Raw genomic sequence first — 20,043 nt, forward strand, 5'->3', positions numbered from 1 at the left:
AGAGTATTTCCTTTGTCTTTTTTTCTCCTCCACTTGTGTTTGGAAATTTTTATATAGTTACCAGATCTTATTAATAGCATGAAATTCTCTATCATTTTCTCAATAGTCATTGTGGAAAATTTGAGAATATCTAATAATTGCCTTAGATAAATTTCTAGAAGTAGAATTACTGGTTTAAAAGGTATGGACATTTTTTAGTTCTTGTTTTATAGTTTTAAATTTCCCTTCGGAATTAAAACTCATCCATTAGATCTCACCAGCCCAGTACTCTTTTTGCTTTATGCTAGTCCACATGCATGTCCATTAGATAATGTAAGAATTTTATCTCCTTGTATTAATTTGTACTTTGATTATTGATTGGTATGGTTGAACACTTTTTCCTGTGTTTGTTAATTAGATGTTGAGATTTTCTTTGTTAAATGAGTTGCTTCTGTACGTTTTTCCGTTTCATTGTATCTCTTACTGTGTGTATGTACTGTTGATTAACTCATACACAGTATTCTGCTTTCAGGTAGAGTGACATAGTGGTACTTGTTTAACATGTGATTGGCTTTCTTTCCTCGCCCCATTATATTACCTGATACTAAAAAAGTATTAACCCAGACACACATTTAGTAAATTATATATTAAAGGCATAAGATGAAATACCAAGTAAGAAAAGGACTATATATGATCCCTTACCTAGTTGTTCTAGCAGTAGTGTTTTATGGAGTTGTCTTCAGGTTTAAATTAGATGGATAAAGCATCTTTACAGGAAAGATGATTTTAAAACTTTTTAAAAATTATCTTTTGTTAAGAAATTTAGCGTGTACTTTGTTATACAGTGTTTATACGTTGCTAATAAACATAAAAGTTGTGTTGGATTTAACTATTTGGTTTAAGACAGTGTGTTTGATATATTGAGAATGAAAGAGGAGGAAAGACTGTAGAACTAAATGCTTTGATATTTGCATCTAACAGGAAGAAGATTTGAATACTAGCCTGTCATTGTGAGTATATATGTATTTCTTTTAGGAAGGATTTCTATTTTTTCTTTAAATTCAACTTTACATAGTAATAGGAGCTTAAGGGAAAATTGCTTTGTCATCTTGGAGGTCATACTACCAAAGGAAGGAATACTGGAAATAATCAGTGTAATCCGTTACAAAGTAAATTTAGGAAAATACATTTTTTAAAGTTTAGGTTTCGAAAAGAAAGGGATAAATATCCCATTGAGAAAGATTCAGAAAGAAATATTGCTTGAGAGGTTTAAGTTTTAAAAAGATGACTTAGATTAGTATATAGTCTTCTAATTCTTATTGCCTTGGCAACTTTATTTCAAAAAGTAGGAAAAATCATACTTTAGAAATTGTAAACTCTGTGCCAGTTTACTTTTGTCTGCCAGTTTTTATTAATTTTAGAAATTGCTAGTCACTAAGAGCCAGAACAGATTCACTAACAATTTATAACAGACTAAACTAAACATTTTTCATTTGTAAAGTATGTTATGTCTAGTGAAAACTATATACCAAATATTTCAGAAAGGTATTGGATATGATTGCATTATGAATGAATTAGAAAAATATGGGCAGGATGACAGTATTGCTAAGTGGATTTTAGCTGACTGGTTATAAATACCCAAGGAATATCAGTTAAGGTCATCTTTCAAATAGGTCCTATTTTAATTTTTAGAAAACACTGACTTGGAGGAAAGCATGCACAACGAGTTCATGAAATTTACAAGCTGATTGGAATAGCTGGAGCTACATCAAATAGCAGAAAATGACTTCCTTGCTAAATAGGTTGAAAGGTCTCTTAGAAACCAACACAAAGTCAATATGAAGATCTAGTTTTGATGGGAATCCTGGTGAAAGCAGCCTGAAGATTTCAGATGATTACAAATTGGAGTTAATGAATTAAGCCCTATTTTTTTTAGGTAATAAATAATGCCCCCTTCTCCAAAGATGTTCATAATCTAATTCCTAAAACCTGTGAATATATTACCTTGCAAGGCAAAAGAGACTGGGGATGTGAATAAGGTTAAGGATGTTGAGACGGGTTAATTATCCTGGATTATCTGGGTGGGCCCGATGTAATCATAAGGGTCCTTGTGCTAGAGAGTTAGGAGTCAAAGAAGGGAATAAAACAACAGAAGAGATAGAAGGAGAAGGTGCCATACTGCTGGCTTTGAAGATGGAAGAAGAGGCTATGAGCCAAAAGAATGTAGGCACCCTGTAGAAGCTAGAATAGGCAAGAAATAGATTCTTCCCTAGAGCCTTTACAAGGAATGTCGCCTTGCTGATGCTAGTGAGATTCTGACCTCAGAAGTGTAATTCGTGTTGCTTTAAGCCAGTAAATTTGTGGTAACTTCTTACTACAGAAATAGGAAACTAATACAAAAGCCAATTCATAATGCAGGACTACATCTGGACCCTGTCCATTTGAGGATACCATACTTAAAGGGAATTAACCAGGATCATCTAGAAACCTTATCATTTGGCTAATAGTTAAAGAAAAAGAGAGGAAATACTAGTTATCTTCACATTGTTTTCTCCATTTACTGAGCACTTATGTGTTAGGTACTGGGCTAAGAGATTTACATACATTATCCTATTTAATCCTAACAATGCGGTGAGGTGAGCCTATTAATCCCTGTTTTTCAGATTTTAAAAATCCTTGAAGTTTAGAAAGGTTGACTAAACTTGTTAAGGTTTATGCCATTGGTAAATAGCAGAGTACCCATGTTACTTTGACTAATCCCCAAACATTGTGAATTCTGCAGGTATCACAGGCAGATACCCTCGTTCTTTATCTTCACTTGAAACTCTTTACTGGTATGAGGGATCAGGATGAATCGTTCTTCATAATTTTTAGAGGATTTTGTGTCTCAGGCTTCTATATGTCATGCAGCAGGGCAGTGGTCATGTTTAGACGTTTTCATAGTCATTCTGCTAGTGACAAAGCAAAGAGCCAAACTCATATCTACTGCTGACAAGTAGCATTCTTTTCCACTATGCTTATCCCTTCTAAAGAAGTCTTGTATTTGGAGGAGCTGTTGTTATTTTTATGCAGGAGGATTTCGTGGTTTTCTCTGGCTGCTTTGACACTTTTTATTCATTCACAGATAACATTAATTGTGAATACAGGCTATAATGTTGGGGGAGCTCTGCATCTAATGGTGTTTATTGAATACTTTTCCTCTGCCAGGTGACATAGTGCGAGTCATTCCATATACAAAAACTCGTTTAGTTCTAACTGAAACTGATACCTATCAAGCAGATATTGGTATATCCTTTTTACAAACGAGGATATTACGGCTTAGAGAAATTAATTTGCCCAGAATCATCTGCATGGCCAGACCCAGATTCAAAACCAAATCTTTCTCACTCTCTATAGAATACCACAATTTCTGGTTTTTTTCACTAGTAGATTTTGTTGGAATTATATTAAATTTTGTGGCTTTCAGACTTGATATATAAAGCTAATAGCTTTTTCTCCTGAGGTTTGTTGACTGAAATTGGATGTTGGTCATAAGTAACTGAATTATCTTTGAATCTGTTGTCTACTCTGTGTTTAATACTTATGTGTATCTAAACTTGATTGAAAAACATAAAGTTTTTTTCTGACATGGCAGTGCTTCTTCCCTGCCCCCCCCCCACCCCACCCCCGCCCCGGTTTGCCCATGAGAAATTTATTAATGGTTTGAAGGAACCTACACATTATGGAAAGGTGACTAGCAATTAGTTTGGGCCTTATTTTCCTCATTTCTAAAAACAAAATAGTTTTTCCCTGGGCTGTTGTCCTTCATATTTTTGACCACAATACACACAGTAGGAATTATGTAATTCATTCATGGATCTCAACCCACAGTTTGAAAAACACTGCTCTGGATTAACTCCAGGATTCTCTCTTTTTCTCAAAAAAATTACGTGTAGTACTCATTAATATCTATTGTGTATTTACTCTGTGCTAGGTGTTGCTCTAAGTGCTTTTGTATGTATTGTTTGTATTTAATTCTTAGACTTAACTAAATAAGTAGGGACTACGATTATCCCCATTTTACAGATGGAGAAATTCTCATAGGTAGCAAGTGGTAGAGCCAAGATTTCCCGGGCAGTTATTATTGAGCCCGTGCATTTACCGTTATTCTAACAAATTATTGTGGAAAATCAATCAATCAAAATCTTAGATCACCACAAGATTATGTACTTCTCTTTAGAGATTCCTCAAACAATATTGGTGACCATAACAATTAACTCTTTTATTTAAGATTAATAAATTGCAACTTTGTTTTAGACACAAGTAAGGACTCAGTAATAAATCATTTACAACTAACAAGTTCATTTGGTTTTAGAATGAGAAAAATATACCATGCATAAATGGAAAATAAAACAGATATAGCAATGAGCAGTATAATTGATTTTTAATTAAGAGAAACAAAAGTCAGGAATTGGTATATGTGAGAGGGGGTAGGAGTTAGACATTTATTAAGCACTGATTATTTTAGATGCTTTCATTTCATGCTATTAACAGTTTTATAAAGAAGGCCATCAGTGTTTATTTTAAAAATGGGAGAATCAGGCCAGGCACAGTGGATCACCTGAGGTCAGGAGTTCGAGACCAGCCTGGCCAACATGGTGAAACTCTCGTCTCTACTAAAAATACAAAAATTAGCCAGGCATGGTGGCAGTGCCTGTAATCCCAGCTACTCGGGAGGCTGAGGCAGGAGAGTCACTTAAACCCTGGAGGCGGGAGGCAGAGGTTGCAGCGAGCCGAGATCGCGCCATTGTACTCCAGCCTGGGGGACAATGTAGCAAGGCTTCGTCTCAAAAAAAAAAAAAAAAGGAGAATCAGGCCGGACATGGTGGCTCTTGCCTGTAATGCCAGCGCTTTGGGAGGCTAAGGTGGGCAGATAACACAAGGCCAGGAGTTAAAGACCATCCTGGGCAACATGGTGAAACCCCATCTCTACTAAAAATGCAAAAATTTGCTGGGTGTTCTGGTGCACGTCCGTAATCCCAGCTACTCAGGAGGCTGAGGCATGAGAATCGCTTGAACCCGGGAGGCAAAGGTTGCAGTGAGCCAAGATCCTGCCACTGTACTCCAGCATGGGAGACAGAGTGAGACTGTCTCAAAAAAAAAAAAAAAAAAAAAAAGCAACAAACAAATGGGAGAATGAAACTCAGCAGAGCTGGCAACAGTAGAGGGCCCATGTCTTACCTGGAAATATTTGGATGAGTCAATATTCAGAAAGAAGAATTTCTGAATGTATAACATGCTGGCTATTTAAAGCTTTCCCTCATGCCCTAAGATAAAATTGAGTTCTAAAACATAAAAACAGTGTGTTGATCTTTAGTCTTGAGAAATTGAAATTTGATCAGTATTTTGATCATCTAAATAAATTATGCTGACACTTTCCTCCTAAGTCACCACATTCATTATTGTAGGGTCATTTAAAGCATCAAAAAATTGACCCTATTTTAGTAATTTATATCGCCTCTAACTTGTCGCTTGGGTAGGCACATCACTTTATACCTCTGTGCCACTTAATTTTTTTCTTTAAAAAATTCTTGGGTTCAACTCCTCATAACAATTATATATTAGTATATTACTTTCTAGTTTGGGTCCACATTGCAATTTTTCCCCACTTAACATAGCTGTACAGTCCTTTTTATCTTTACTATCTGTACACTATTCTTTTGGGCTAATATATTTGAAATAATTTTGTTATTGTTAGGTACTAGTTAAAAAGAATTAGAGTTTTTGGAAATGGTTGATTACAGATTGAATTTTACCACTTAATTAACTTTATAACTGAGCAGATTGTTGAGCGTCAGTGCTATCATCTCTAAAATGGAATTATAACATCTGCCTCACCATAAAGGCTGTTACTATTTCTGTCCAAATGGACAGTGTCAATGTACATGCTTACCAGGAAAGTATATCAATTTTTATCCTCTGTGTCAAAGTACATCAGCATAATTTCTGGATTTCTGTATCTGTTCAGTGAAGGCATTGCTGTAGGTATCAAGGAACTTTTTTGTCTTGCAAAAGGTGGAGACCGTTTGATGAATTTGTACATTAAGTCAATAAAATATTAACAGCATTCATTGAGTGTTAAAAGGTGACTTTGCAAACCTCCAATTTTGAAAAATCTGTATTTGCCTGTAGTGTTTTTCTTCGTAAATTGTATCAAATGCAAATGCACCGCTTGAAATTTTAAGAAAAATGTTGGTAAAGGAGAATAAAAGTCATCCGAAAAGAAACTTCTCTGGTGGGGTGGCACATGCCTATAGTTCCAGCTGCTGGGGAGGCTGAGATGGGAGGATCACTTGAACTCAGGAGTTTAAAGAAAGAAATGTGATGGAAACTTGATAATGCTAACAAATAAGATATAAGTAAGGGCGGTCATTTATAAAAAAGCTTGGAAACATGGTCCTGTCTCCTTTTTATATACGAAACACTCAGCTTGCCACTTACTAAGCTCTCAGATATTTGTTGAATTAATGAAAAATGAGCCAAAAATGCATTTCTGCTTCCTTGCCTGCCACTCATTCCTTAACCAGTTGGAATTTGGAATCACTTTCAAAAACTGATGTCACTTGCATTCACCTAATTGCCAAACTAAATAAACAAGATTTGTTTTGCATCCTGATTAACCTCTTGTAGCATTTGGCTATGCCAGATGTCTCTAATTTCTGGGATTCTACTTTGTCCTGGTGCTCATTTTTGCAGGTTTTTTCTCTGCTACATTGAAATTTTTGGTATATATGTTGTTCTTCTGTTTTGTGGTTTTTTGTTTGTTTGTTTTTTGTTTTTGTTTTTGGAGATGGAATTTTACTCTATCCCAGGCTGGAGTGCAGTGGCACCATCTCGGCTCACTGCAACCTTCGCCTCCTGAGTTCAAGAGATTCTCATGCCTCAGCCTCCCAAGTAGCTGGGACTACAGGCACGTGCCACCACACCCAGTTAATTTTTGTATTTTTAGTAGAGACAGGGTTTCACCATGTTGGCCAGGCCGGTCTCGAACTCCTGACCTCAGGTGACCCGCCCGCCTTGGCCTCCCAAAGTGCTGGGATTACAGGTGTGAGCCACCGCACCAGCCTGGTGTATGTGTTTTTGGCTCCCTTCTTACTCCAGGCTCCTTCTAATCCATCCTCATGGTTCTATAACCTTTCCATTTCTAGCCTGGATCTCTTATACATTCAAGATCCATATTTCTTTCTCTGCCTAGATATTTAATAGGCATCCCAAATTAAATTCAATATGTTTCATTGTTATTCCTGAATCCAAATAGTATACAGGCAGGCACAGATGCCTTCCTGGATCCCCCCCCCCCCCATATTCCTTTTCATAGTTAATGGTCTCTGCACAAATTTAGTCTGTATGCAGCATTGTATCAGGTATGGGTATGTTATTAGGGAGTGTGAACTTTAGAATCAACAAATATTAGTTCAGATCATGGCCTAGGCATCATCTAAAACAGATATGACCCTTTTTTTTTTAGTATTATCTCAAAACAGATGTAACAGATCTGCCTTAGTTAACATGATTAAGTAAAAAATACAACATATCACTTAAACTCATTGCTGCCTGATAAGCACTCAAATGTTAGTTACCTCTTCTCTTCCCGAATAATATTTTTATGGAATGTAATAATACTCTGCAGCTGTCTCAGATTGTGGTACCTGACGGTTCTCTTGCTGGTCTTTTGCCTGCCTGGTGGTTATACTGTTATGTGGTATAGTCTTTACTTTTAATTTTTTAAATACGTTATGATAATTTAAATAGAGACTATGGAGTGTTTCCTTAGAAGCTACGCTAGTCTGTCTTGTGTGTTCGTTTGGCTGTTAATTTAGTGAGTTGCTTACTGCTGAAATGATAAAGCGCTTTTTGGGGGCATTAGATGAATATTAGCTCTGGCTTAGGTTTCCTTAAAATTTACTCTAAGCTTTTAATGACCAGAGAAGTAGTTCTTACTGTTTCTCATTTCTTTCTTTCTTTCTTTCTTTTTTTTCTTTTTTGACAGTTTCAGTACCAGTAAGTCTTTATTTACTTGTTGTATTTTCCCAGGGAAAGGAGAAGGGAAGGGAAAAGAGTCAGTTTGTATGTTACAAAATCATTAGAAAATGGGAAAGGAAGTACCTGGTTCAGCAAAATCAACTATCAAATAGACACCCCCTGCCCCAGTGATGGGGGGTACCAGTGCCCAGTGGGCCTCAGTCTCTACATTTCAGGAATGAGGAGAAGGGATCAGGAAAAGAACAGACAGGTGAAGGCTTTCTTACCTAGCTTAAATTAGAGATTTCACCTAAAGCTTTGATTTTTAACAGTAAACAGGGAGTCACATTTGTTCATCTCCTATGAAATAATCTTGTGGCTACTTTGACATAAGTTTCTTGTACCTACATGTAAGTTCCAGACTGCCTTGGATATACATTTAGATTCCTTTTCTTGGCCTCCTGGCCATCCTGACCCTCTTGACTTTCTACACAGAAAGGCCCCTTATTGCTTCTACTTTATTATTAAAGATTTAATCTATCCAAAATATAGCAGTGTCTTAAGTGTTTGGCATGAATCACATCAAGAAGTGGTCTTGACTCAGGAGATTGAGAACAAGGAAGGGAGAGTTTCTAGTTTCTTCAGGATTTTTGTCTAAATCATTGAAGAGTTGTGGAGACAACCCAAGAATTAAATGTGTGTGGGCGTGTTCATTAAGACCCATGGGTTTTGGTTTTGGTTTTGGTTTTTGCATCCCCTTTCACTGTGTTAAGGTATAGAAAATAGAACAATAATAAGCAACTGTCTTAATAGATTTTATAACATAGAATATACCTTTTATAAATGTGTGCTACATATTTATAAATCATGCAGTGTTGATATTTTTAGAATTTGTGTTTAAGTTGAAATATGTTAAGTTGTTTCTTACTGGTTTGTATAATTTTAAGGATTTATTATTTCTTTTTCTTTTCTTTTCTTTTTATTTTTTAAAGACAAAGAGGCTCGCTCTGTCTCCCGGCCTGGAGTGCAGTGGCGCAATCTTGGCTTACTGCAACCTCTGTCCGCCTCCTGGGTTCAAGCGATTCTCCTGCCTCAGCCTCCCAAGTAGCTGGGACTACAGGTGCCCGCCACCATTTTGTATTTATAGTGGAGACGGGGTTTCGCCATGTTGGCCAGGCTGGTCTCGAACTCCTGACCTCAGGTGATCCGCCCACCTAGGCTTCCCAAACTGCTGGGATTACAGGCATGAGCCACCGCGCCTGGCCTTACTATTTCTTTTCTAATTGCCTTTCAGTTAGCATTTTATTCTCAAAGATAATTTTTTTATTACATTGGTAAATGAAGTAATACAATGAAGAATCGCAACCTTATTTAGAGAATCCTTTTATTAAAATGAATTCCTGTGTTAATATCTTAGTATTTTCTCCATTTTCTGTATCTTATGGAAAAAATACATTATTTTCTGCTTAAGTAGTTATCTGGTTTTTTATTGATTATATTTGGCATTCCATGCCTTTTCCAAAATTGTTACTGATGTCTATAGTTTTGAAAAGAGGTGAAAATTGTCTGAATTTTTAGGATACCCTGCTAGGTGAGGCATTTTACTCTGAGAAAACACTCATATTTTAGGTTAGCCCCTTAGCTAGTGGTCTAGTAAAGGTTCATACCCTAGGGCTCCATATTTGGAATATTGACATAAATCGAAAGAATGGAAATGTGATTCATGTGAGTTTCATAATGTTGGGATCTCTGAAACTTACTTCACAATATCTTTTGGAAGTCCCAGGTAAGTGTATGCTTATGGTTAAACCAAACAAAAACAATAATTTAAGAAGCTAGATATGTTTCTTAATGTCAGGATTTTATCTTTATAACCCTCTATGGACTCTCCTTATGTTTTGGTTGGATTTAACCCTTTGGGGGAAGTATGTGGTTAAGTCTCGTGGAAGCACCTGATGGCTGTAGATTTACTGTTGTGAGATTTGTTAAATTTGGTTTTCCCCTTTTGTTTGTGTTTTTTGGAAATGAAGTCTTGCTCTGTTGCCCAGGCTAGAGTGCAGTGACGCAGTCTTGGCTCACTGCAACCTCCATCTCCTGGGTTCAAGCAGCTCTCATGCCTCAGCCTCCTGAGTAGCTGGGATTACAGCTGCGCGCTACCACGGCTGGCTAATTTTTGTATATTTAGTAGAGACATTATAGGACATAAAAAGTAACCCCCCCATCTATGGAATGTTAAGCTGACACCCAAGACAGTCAAAGCCTCCCATAATACAACATCCCACACTCTGTTCTGGTTGTACCAAAAAATAAACAACCGGTGAATGATTTTACCTCTTTAAAAAAAGTGAAAGCATTTATACATAAAAAATGGGATGAAGTGAGATTCCCTCCTTAAAAACGTTTCTAGACCTACTAAAATCTTGCATTTACGAAATAGTTGACAAAAATACTCTGGATTGAAGAGAAGGGAGACAGGGACCACTGATAAGACATGGTATGTACTGAGTAGACTTGGCTTCTTTCTCTGGCTTCATCAGAGGCTGGACTCTCGTTGGTTTTCGTTTCTCCGTTTTCTGCAGGTAAATCTTTAGTTTCTTGGTTAGTCACTTGAGCCTGTTTTCTCTTTGCTCCGCCTCCCTTTCCCTTTTGTTTGCACTTTTTTGTCTGAGGATTTATACTTCTGCTGCCTTTTTTCAGCCTCATTTCCACTTTTGCAGGAGTAGGTTTAGCTGACAGCCACGCTGATTGCCTCTTGGGCTTTTCCTTCACTACCCCTTCACCACCACTTTAGCGGAGCTGACCTTCTTCTTGGGTATCATGGCAGTGGGGAGGGTGTGTGCTGGGTGCCTGGCCACCTGGCCACCGAAGCTCTTCCTGCTACCCTGGCTGCTAAGACCCCCCTCACCACCCCCACCCCATTTGTATTTTCCAAGTGGTGATGCAGATATGTAGGAAAGGTGGTTATTTACTAGCCAAATAGTTAAACTTTACGTTTCAAAATATTTTTTAAAGTTTTTTGTTTTTTTTTTTTGTCTTTTAAGCTCTTTTCGCTTATGGATATGAAACCTCCCATCTCTAGAGCCAAGATGATTCTCATCACTAAAGCTGCTATTAAAGCTATTAAGGTAATGATAAAATAAATCAATTTGAGAAATGTTTTTGAAATTTTGAAAATAGTTATTACTCTTAAACATGAGAAGTCAACTTGTGAATTAGTTCAGGCCTAAATCAAAGAGCCCTAACCAGCCTTTGCTGAAGGTACATGATAAGTGTACATTTGCATTGTAACATATTGTTTCAAAGCAGTGTGGTTTTTTTGGTGGGGGCAGGGGGATAGAGTCTCACTGTGTCACCCAGGCTGGAATGCAGTGGTGCGATCTCGGCTCACTGCAACCTCACCCTCCCGGGTTCAAGTGATTCTCATGCCTGAGCCACCTGAGTAGCTGAGATTACAGGTGTGCGCCACCACGCCCAGCCTCAAAGCAGTTTTTTAAATTTTCATTTATTCCTTATCATAAACCAACTATTTAGTTTCATTTTTATTTAAAGATAAAAAATTCAAGCTCCATGAAATTAAATGTCTTACCCAAAATCACACTTTAAAATGTGACTTATTTTAGAAACTACATTGTTTAGCTCTAATCCATTGGTTTTGTCCCATAAGGTTGCCAAATATTCTGCTTCATGAAGGTTTATTGATTTAAAATTTAAGAAAAGGGATCTTCTGTTTGGGGAATTTTTGTAGTTTTCTGTTTTTAGTTTATTTTTCTCTGAGTTGTTTTTTAATACTTTTTAAAATTTTTTATTATGTATTTCTCATGGTTCATTCAGTATTGATAATATTTAGATTGTATAGATTTCAGAGTTTTAAGAATTTTCCAATTATAGGAAATGTAGAAATAAGTAAACTGAACAGTAATTTTCTCTTAATTCTTTTCAGCTTTATAAGCATGTAGTTCAAATAGTAGAAAAGTTCATCAAAAAGGTAACTATCTCTCATTATTACCTCATTTTAGTTACAATATGATTTGTAATTTACTTTGTAAATTTTAATCTCAATGCTTGTTTCTAAAACCACTTCACAAAAATTTAGTCACTAGAGGTTCTTTTTAATCACTAGAAGTTTATAAAAACAAATTTTTAGCAGTACCATTAATTGGTACTTAACTTACTGTGAACTTAGCACTCAACTCACAGCAGTTTCTTAATGTTGGTTATGACCCTTCCCTAAACCTGAAGTGCTTACTCTACCCCCTTGCCCTGACTACTATTGACATTTAGGCATTTAACTCACCTTTGAGTATTTCAAATGAAATTACTTTGTAAAATTTTCCCAATTTTTCCCTTTTCCCATCAGAATAAAATTATTTTCAGTTCAGTTGTCTGTTGTTTTATAACTGTGTGATTGGCACACATCTGTCTCAGTAGAAAATAGAAAACAGAGACTGAGACATCTTTGTCTTAACCCCTGACCTGGAGCTGTGACATGTAGTACCTACTAATCAGTGTTTATAAAAATGTCTCTAATCCATGGCCCTTGTATACTGGCTTAGGTATAAAAATTAAAGCTCCAACAGGCAAAAAAGATGGTTAGTAGACGCTTTGCATAGTAGTACATCAAAGTACAAATAAATAAAATGGAAAAAATTACCTACAGGCACTGTCACCAAATTACTGCAATATTTATTAATACATTTGGATTTATTTTTTATGTACATGTACATTTATAAAAGTAAAAATGGATATAATACTGGTTGTTAGCCTGCTTTTCCCACTGAGTTTATCATAAACATTTGCAAAATACTCCTCTGCGGTTGTTACAGTGATGCACACGGCCATTTTCTGAGTTAGACCTAATTTCTTTTTTTTTTTTTTTTGGCATAAATTCATAGATGTAGAATTGGTGGATTAAATAAGACTTTGCTTTTATTGCTAAATTGTCTTCCGTAAAGGGTTATACCTGTTTCCACTTACCACCAGAAATATATATAGGTGTCTGTTTCTCTGCTTTTCTCTGCTGTTGTCAATTTGGTTAGCCAAAAACGACTTCTCGTTTTTAATTTTTATTTGGTACTGTAATAGAATTAAAATTGATATGTTAAAAAATGTTTTGTTAATTTTGAAAGACAAAAATTACCTTTTTGAGCAGGATGAATTGTAGAGACTTTCATAGTAAGTGAATTTATATGGAACTGGCTTAAGGATTGGTAAAATAATGTCGATTTGGGGACATTGGGTGTAGGGAAGTAGAGAAATCAAAGAAGAGTAAAATCTTGGGGGTCAGTAGTATCAAGAGAATGGTAGTTCCGTTGTAGACATGGGAAATTTGACAAGTTAGCCATTTAGAGAGCTGAAACATTCAAGTAGTTTTTAAACAAAAGCAATCATTGGATGGATATATAAAAGTTTCATAAATGTGAAAATAATGGGTGTCAGATTGCGACTTTGCTTTTTCTGTCTTACATCTTTTTTCTGATCTTACATCTTTATCCTTGCAGTGTAAACCAGAATACAAGGTTCCGGGATTATATGTAATTGACTCAATTGTGCGACAGTCTCGTCATCAGTTTGGAACTGATAAAGATGTTTTTGGGCCAAGATTCTCTAAAAACATAACTGCCACATTCCAATATTTATATCTTTGTCCATCTGAAGATAAGGTATAAATAATTTTTAAACTAAAACTTGTATTCTTTAAAAAATATTATTTTAAATGTATGTTAGATATTTGGAGCCTACTGTATTACTAGATAAGATCTTCATGTAGCGATGTCTGTGAGCTTGAGACAAAACAGTTTTTTTCTTCAGTGGTCGTTTCGTATTTATTTTCTTATGAGTTCTTCAGGATTATCAGTCATACTGTTGAAATATGACAGGAACAAAATTTACAGAATCAAAGAGTGTAATAGTGGTTGCCAGGGACTAGGGGTAAGGGAAACATTAGGAGCTGCTAATCAATAGGTATGACATTTCAGTTAAGCAAGATGAATAGGTTGTAGAGATCTGCTGAACAACCTTGTACCTATAGTTAACAATTCTGTATTGTACACTTAAAAATTTGCTAAGTGAGTAGATCTCATGTTAAGTGTTCTTACCACAGTAAAGTAAAATTTTTAAAAAATAATATGAAAGGCGCATCATCTTTAAAGAAGATACCGTTGGAAAGATGTGCTTGTGTAGTTGAGTAAGGAAGAAATTGTGCAGTAGGAAAAGACAGCAATCATCTGATTGTTGGTTATTCCAGAAAGAAAGGGCCAATAATTGATGTTCTTCCCCAACATAGAGATACTAAAGCTTAAGTGGTATTCATTAGCAATCAGACTACAGTATTTAATTCCTTATATATACAGTTGGCTTTACAACATACTATATAAAAGTAGAAAAACATTGCAGATTATAGTAGCTGACTATAAGTAGATAGGGGGAATTATACTAGTAAACATACTCAGAATAATGAAGAACGGAGACATTTACAATAAACAGCATATAAATTTCAGTGTCATAGATGCTGTTTTTATATTCTTGGAAGAATGCTCTTGTGGGAAAAATACACCCAAAACCAAGATGATTCCTTGAGTAAAGATAAAAGTTGTGCCCATGAATAACACATCTTCTCTGGATCTTCATATTTACTTGGCCACATAATTTAAATTTTGATTACAGGCCAGTTGCTTATAAATATTTTAGCTGTTATAATTACTCTGAAGAAATTCTCCTTTGTTTACTTCTTTAAGATAGCTTTTTTTTTTTGTTAGTGATAGTTTCTTTGTAACCATAAGTAAAATAAAATGAAAATATCAAATAATAAATTTCTTTTTATTGTCTGGGTCTATAGTCCATCTCTGTTCCTTACTCTAGATGATACCACTGAAGAAAGACTAATTAGAGTAGTTTAACCAGGTTGTAATTCTGATTTTTTTTTTCCTTGTTTATGAAACACACATACTATGGAAATATTAGCCTAGGAGTTTTCCTCTCTTTTTTTTTTTTGTAAGAGTATAATCGGTATTTATGCAAATATTTATTGTATATTTGTGTTCCTCATGCGTAACAGAGTAAAATAGTTCGTGTGCTGAACCTTTGGCAAAAAAATGGAGTGTTCAAAATTGAAATTATTCAGCCTCTTTTGGACATGGCAGCAGGAACCAGTAATGCAGCCCCAGTAGCAGAAAATGTTACCAATAATGAAGGTATGGTCAAATGTATCTGTGAGCTCACACAATGGCATTATTTTTTGTACATGAAGCAATCAGAGTTTAGAAGGAATTTTTCTGTAAGAAGGAAACTTGAATTTACATCTTGGAAGGTATGATTTTCTTTCCATAATTCCTATTTATAATAAAGGTCTGCTTTTCTGGTAGTTGTTACAGTATAAACTGTAGTGCCACAATCTATATATTTTATGCTATGTTAAATTGGATAAAATGTTATTTTAGCGAAGAAGCTTAATTAGGAAAACTTGTAGGTTAACTTTTTTTTAGGCCTTAATGCCCTTTTCTTTTTTAGGCTCACCTCCACCTCCAGTAAAAGTTTCTTCTGAACCTCCCACACAAGCCGCTCCAAACTCCGTCCCAGCTGTACCACAGTTGCCCAGCTCTGATGCTTTTGCTGCTGTGGCTCAGCTGTTTCAGACAACTCAAGGCCAACAGGTAAACTGTCTACTCAAAAATGAAATTGTTTGCAGAACTAGGTACTGTTGTCACTTCTTGTGTTCTATTCTTCATTAATAAGCACATTCTAAGGAGAAAATACATCTGCTTTTCATCTAGAAAAGCCTTCACGAGAGAAGTGTAGGAGTAATAGGGAAAATGTAGAAGTGATAAACAAGGGAACAACACACTTAGAAATAACAGTACCTCTTTGAAGAGGACTTTAGAACTGCTAAGTGGCTCATGTTGCTCACAATTCTAGCATTTCTGATGGATTTCAAAATTATTTTTAATGGAGATAATTTTTCTATTTTTCTAGAAAACTTATGCTTACCTTGTTCACAATTTACTGTATTTTCCCTTTTTTTGACCATCATCTTATATCATTGACATTGTCAGCATACATTTTTAACCTTAAGCAATGCACATTGTATCTCTGTATATTCATTCACAACAAATTTAACCATTAGTAAAAGGATTTTTCCCCCAATTTATTCTGTGCCTGTGCTACTCTGAATCACCTTTAAGACATTTTTTTATTAAATTAACTTTTGATAGTATGATTATACTTTGTTCTGTGATTTATTGGTTTTCCCATTCTTTAAGCTTCAGCAGATCCTTCAGACTTTTCAACAGCCTCCAAAACCACAGTCTCCTGCCCTTGACAATGCTGTGATGGCTCAGGTTCAGGCTATTACAGCTCAGTTAAAGACAACTCCTACACAACCATCTGAACAAAAAGCTGCTTTCCCCCCACCTGAACAGAAAACTGCATTTGACAAGGTATATTTCTCTCACATAACCCACCCCACCATTTATATCACTCAACTTGAAGAATTATGGAAATTATCCCTTCTGTATCCCTTCTGTGGATTGTTCATTATGTCATTTTGTAATTTGATAGATTTTCCCTCTCAACATCAAAACATCGATTATTTTCCCTGGTTTTAAATGTGATATGTGCTCACTGCAAAAATTTCCAGGGTTTGAAGCTGAATTTGCTAGTGTAAAATGAAAAAAGTGAAAAAAAAAAAAAAAAGGGAGTAAAGGAAACAAAATTCTTCATTAACCCCAATACTTGGGGATTACTGTGTAACATTTTGCCTTACATCTTTTCAGAATTAATTTCCTACAGATATATGCTTTTCTTTAGTTGATTATAATACATACCCACTTGTTTGGGTGTTAATACACTTGTATCTTTTTTGTTGTTGTTAAGGTTAATAGTGAATTTAGATTACATTTTTACTGAATGCATGTAATACATAGTATTCCACTACATGGGCACATTACAGTTCAGCCATTCCACTACTAATAGACATTCAAATTGCTTTCAGTTTTTTGCTGTTAAAAAAACCTGACAGCCAAGTGTGGTGGCTCACACCTGTAGTCCCAACACTTTGGGAGGTCGAGAAGAGAGGATCTCATGAGCCCAGGAGTTTGAGACCAGCCTGGGCAACATAGTGAGATTCAGTCTGTGTTTATTTTTAATATATATGTGTGTGTATTAATAGTATATAGGTATTATTTTTAATAATATATAAAAATATATAAAATTATATATTGTTTTGTGTGTGTGTGTGTGTGTGTGTGTGTGTATTTTAACCTTAGTTACCATATATATATTACGAGGATTTGGGAACCAGCTGGGCTGGTGGTGTGCACCTGTAGCCCTAGCTACCCAGGATGCTGAGGTGGGAGGATTGCTTGGCCCCAGGAATTCAAAGCTGCAGTAAGCCATGATTATGCCACTAGCCTGGGCAACAGGATGAGATCCTGTCTCTAAAAAACAAGCAACAACAAAAAAGAGGATTTGAGTTAGGTCATTGTCTTTCAGCTGCTCTATTGGGCCTATAGGTTTCTTAGGCATGTTTAAGAAGCTGCCGCTAAGGATATGGGTTTGCTGAACAGCTTAGAGCTTCTCATTGAAATTTAACCCTAACAGCTCCACTCTTGTCTGTTTTATTTGGTTTATGGCTTTATAAAACATCATTTGACTTTTCAGTTTTTACTGCAAAAAAACTCAAAAGTTTGAAAATCAGAACTGATGCCTTTGGTTTCATCATCTTTAAAATTTCTGATTCTTTCCAACATCCTAACTATAAAAACAGAAGGACTTTATTGCCAATAGTCTAAATTAAAAATCCACCTAGTAAATAACAGTTTTCATTATATCTTAGTGATTTATGAGTGATGACTGATTAAACAAAAGTCGGATACATTTTTTTGAGTAAAAAAATATGTACTTGTAGAAAAAAAAACAAATAATACAGAAAGTTATAAAATAAGGAAAGAATTCCACACTGTAGTTTGAACAGATTTGTTTGTGTATATTCTTGCACCCTTGTTTGCATGCACATACGAACATAAACTCATATATTTGGTTTTCCTAGTTTTTTGTTTTATGTTGTGATTAGGAAAACTCATTTGTATTAAAAAAGAATTCTGTATCCTAGTAAGGTTTTTTTTATGATTGTCTGTTTAGTCCCTCTGGAATCTTGTTTTAGAATATGGTTCAAGATAGTTAAACCTTTATGTTTTTGAAAATAGCCAGTTCTCCCTCACTACTTTTTTATACACTAAATTCTCGTATGTTTCTGTGTCTTATCTCTGGACACTGTTTTATCCCACTGATAATTTGTTTATTTCTGCATCATAATAATTCTTGTAACAGACTGTCTTTCATTTCCTGGTGTCCCGTCTCTCCCCCTCCCACTTAACTCTTTTTCAAACTCCCCCTCATACTTTTTCAAACTTTGTTCATTTATCATGAAGTGTATTAGTCAAGAGTTCCAGAGAAACAGAACCAGTAATTGTATCCACATCTGCATCTGTCTATCTAGATTCTTGAATGAAAGATAGATTTATCTTAAGAAACTGGCTCACGCAGTTGTAGGGACTAGCAAATTTGAAATTTGCAGGGCAGGTCAGCAGGCTGGAAATTCAGAAGGAATTAACATTGTAGGCCTGAGTCTGAATTTGCAGGATAGCAGACTAAAAACTCAGGCCAGGGTTTCTCTTGCACTGTTGAGGATAATTCCTTCTACCTCAGTTCTTATTCTTAATGCCTTCAACTGATTGATTGAGGCCCACTCATTATTGAGAGTAATCTGCTTTACTCAGAGTCTACTGATTTATTGTTACTTTCATCTAAAAAACACCTTCACAGCAACACCTAGGTTAGTGTTTGACTGTATAGCTGGGCACTACATAACCTAGGCAGGTTGACACAAAATTAATGATCACAGCATACTTTTCCAGATGAACTGGAAAACTGTACATTTCTATGTCAGTGTATAGAATTCCTTTGAATTTATAGGTAAATTTAGGAAAACCCATGATAGTGAGCATGTTTCTCTTATTAATGTGAATTCTAATTCCTCTGGTATTTAACCTTAAGTGGATTGGCCCATAAGTTTAGAAAAAGGAATTCTGTGCTTTTCCTTTGACTAAAAAGGTCTATTTCAAGCTTCTCACTGGAAATAATTTGTCTGTTTCAGCTGCTTTATAGATGTTCAGTTTCCTAAAAAGCAACTAAAATTTCTTTTTGGATAGACCCCATTTTAATTTTTTAATTGCTTTAAGTATTTTAAAGCAGTGTTCTTCAAACTTTAAAGAACATATTAATATGTAATAAACTGTGAAGATCATAGGTTTTGTTTTTTGTAGGCAACTTTGACCAGATTTTAATTTTGGCTCCAATTACTTACAGACTGTCCTGTTGTTGAATTAATGTTTAGTGTTCAGTAGTGTAAAATAAAGATGGTAGTAAAAATATTTTATTGTTGCCATGAGGGTTAAATAATAATGTGTGTAAAACAGCAAGGTACCTGGGCTATGATGGTTCCTGTTCAGAAAATACTAACTTGCTCATTTGTAAGAATTTTACTCACTTGGCCTAGAACTACAAAGAAACATAAGTTAGCTCTATCTCAAAACACTCTTTACATTTAGTTTAGTCCTATATACTGTGTTGTCTAAGGACGGAACATTCATTAGATTTAGAAATCTGTTCAATAAAGCAAAACCCGAATCTCTAGGCAGAACTATTATAGAATGACAAGGTTCAGGAATTTAAGGTTGAAGTCTATGAGTAGAATGAGCACAGCCTGAAAGGAAAGATTGCTTATTGAAAGCCAGAGACTGAGGGCTTTGAAGTCAAAAGGACTAGTGTCTGCATCCTGATTCTACCATTCGCTGACTGTACAGTCTTAATCATGTTTCTTAATCATCTGAGCCTTTATTTCCTTGTCTGTAAAAAAGAAGAAACTATCTGCATTGCAGTGTTCTTGTGATGAAGTCTGTATGATCTGATACACATTAGTAGGTATTTAAGCATTACCTTTTTTCTGAATAAATCTTACTTAAAATTGTTCTTCTAGATATGTGATTTCATTAAGTCTCCTGAATTTTT

General features: G+C 35.4%; 1 protein-coding gene and 1 pseudogene across 3 annotated transcripts in view; one reads left to right on the forward strand and one right to left on the reverse strand.

Moving 5' to 3' along the window:
- Positions 1-20,043, forward strand: part of SCAF4 (SR-related CTD associated factor 4) — a 64,710-nt gene that overhangs the window by 14,915 nt on the left and 29,752 nt on the right. For 2 of the 3 annotated variants that reach the window (XM_032175773.2, XM_032175775.2), the window contains exons 2-7: positions 11,022-11,105; positions 11,921-11,965; positions 13,479-13,640; positions 15,035-15,170; positions 15,487-15,629; positions 16,236-16,412. In XM_032175773.2, coding sequence (XP_032031664.1) covers positions 11,022-11,105; positions 11,921-11,965; positions 13,479-13,640; positions 15,035-15,170; positions 15,487-15,629; positions 16,236-16,412 — 747 coding nt within the window. The remainder of the gene's footprint in view (positions 1-11,021; positions 11,106-11,920; positions 11,966-13,478; positions 13,641-15,034; positions 15,171-15,486; positions 15,630-16,235; positions 16,413-20,043) is intronic. The other variant, XM_058427254.1, reaches the window with a different exon arrangement.
- LOC116482393 (non-histone chromosomal protein HMG-14-like) lies at positions 10,166-10,884 on the reverse strand (annotated as a pseudogene).

This window comes from Hylobates moloch, unplaced genomic scaffold, assembly GCF_009828535.3.
Source record: "Hylobates moloch isolate HMO894 unplaced genomic scaffold, HMol_V3 SCAFFOLD_14, whole genome shotgun sequence".
Classification (NCBI taxonomy): Eukaryota; Metazoa; Chordata; class Mammalia; order Primates; family Hylobatidae; genus Hylobates; species Hylobates moloch.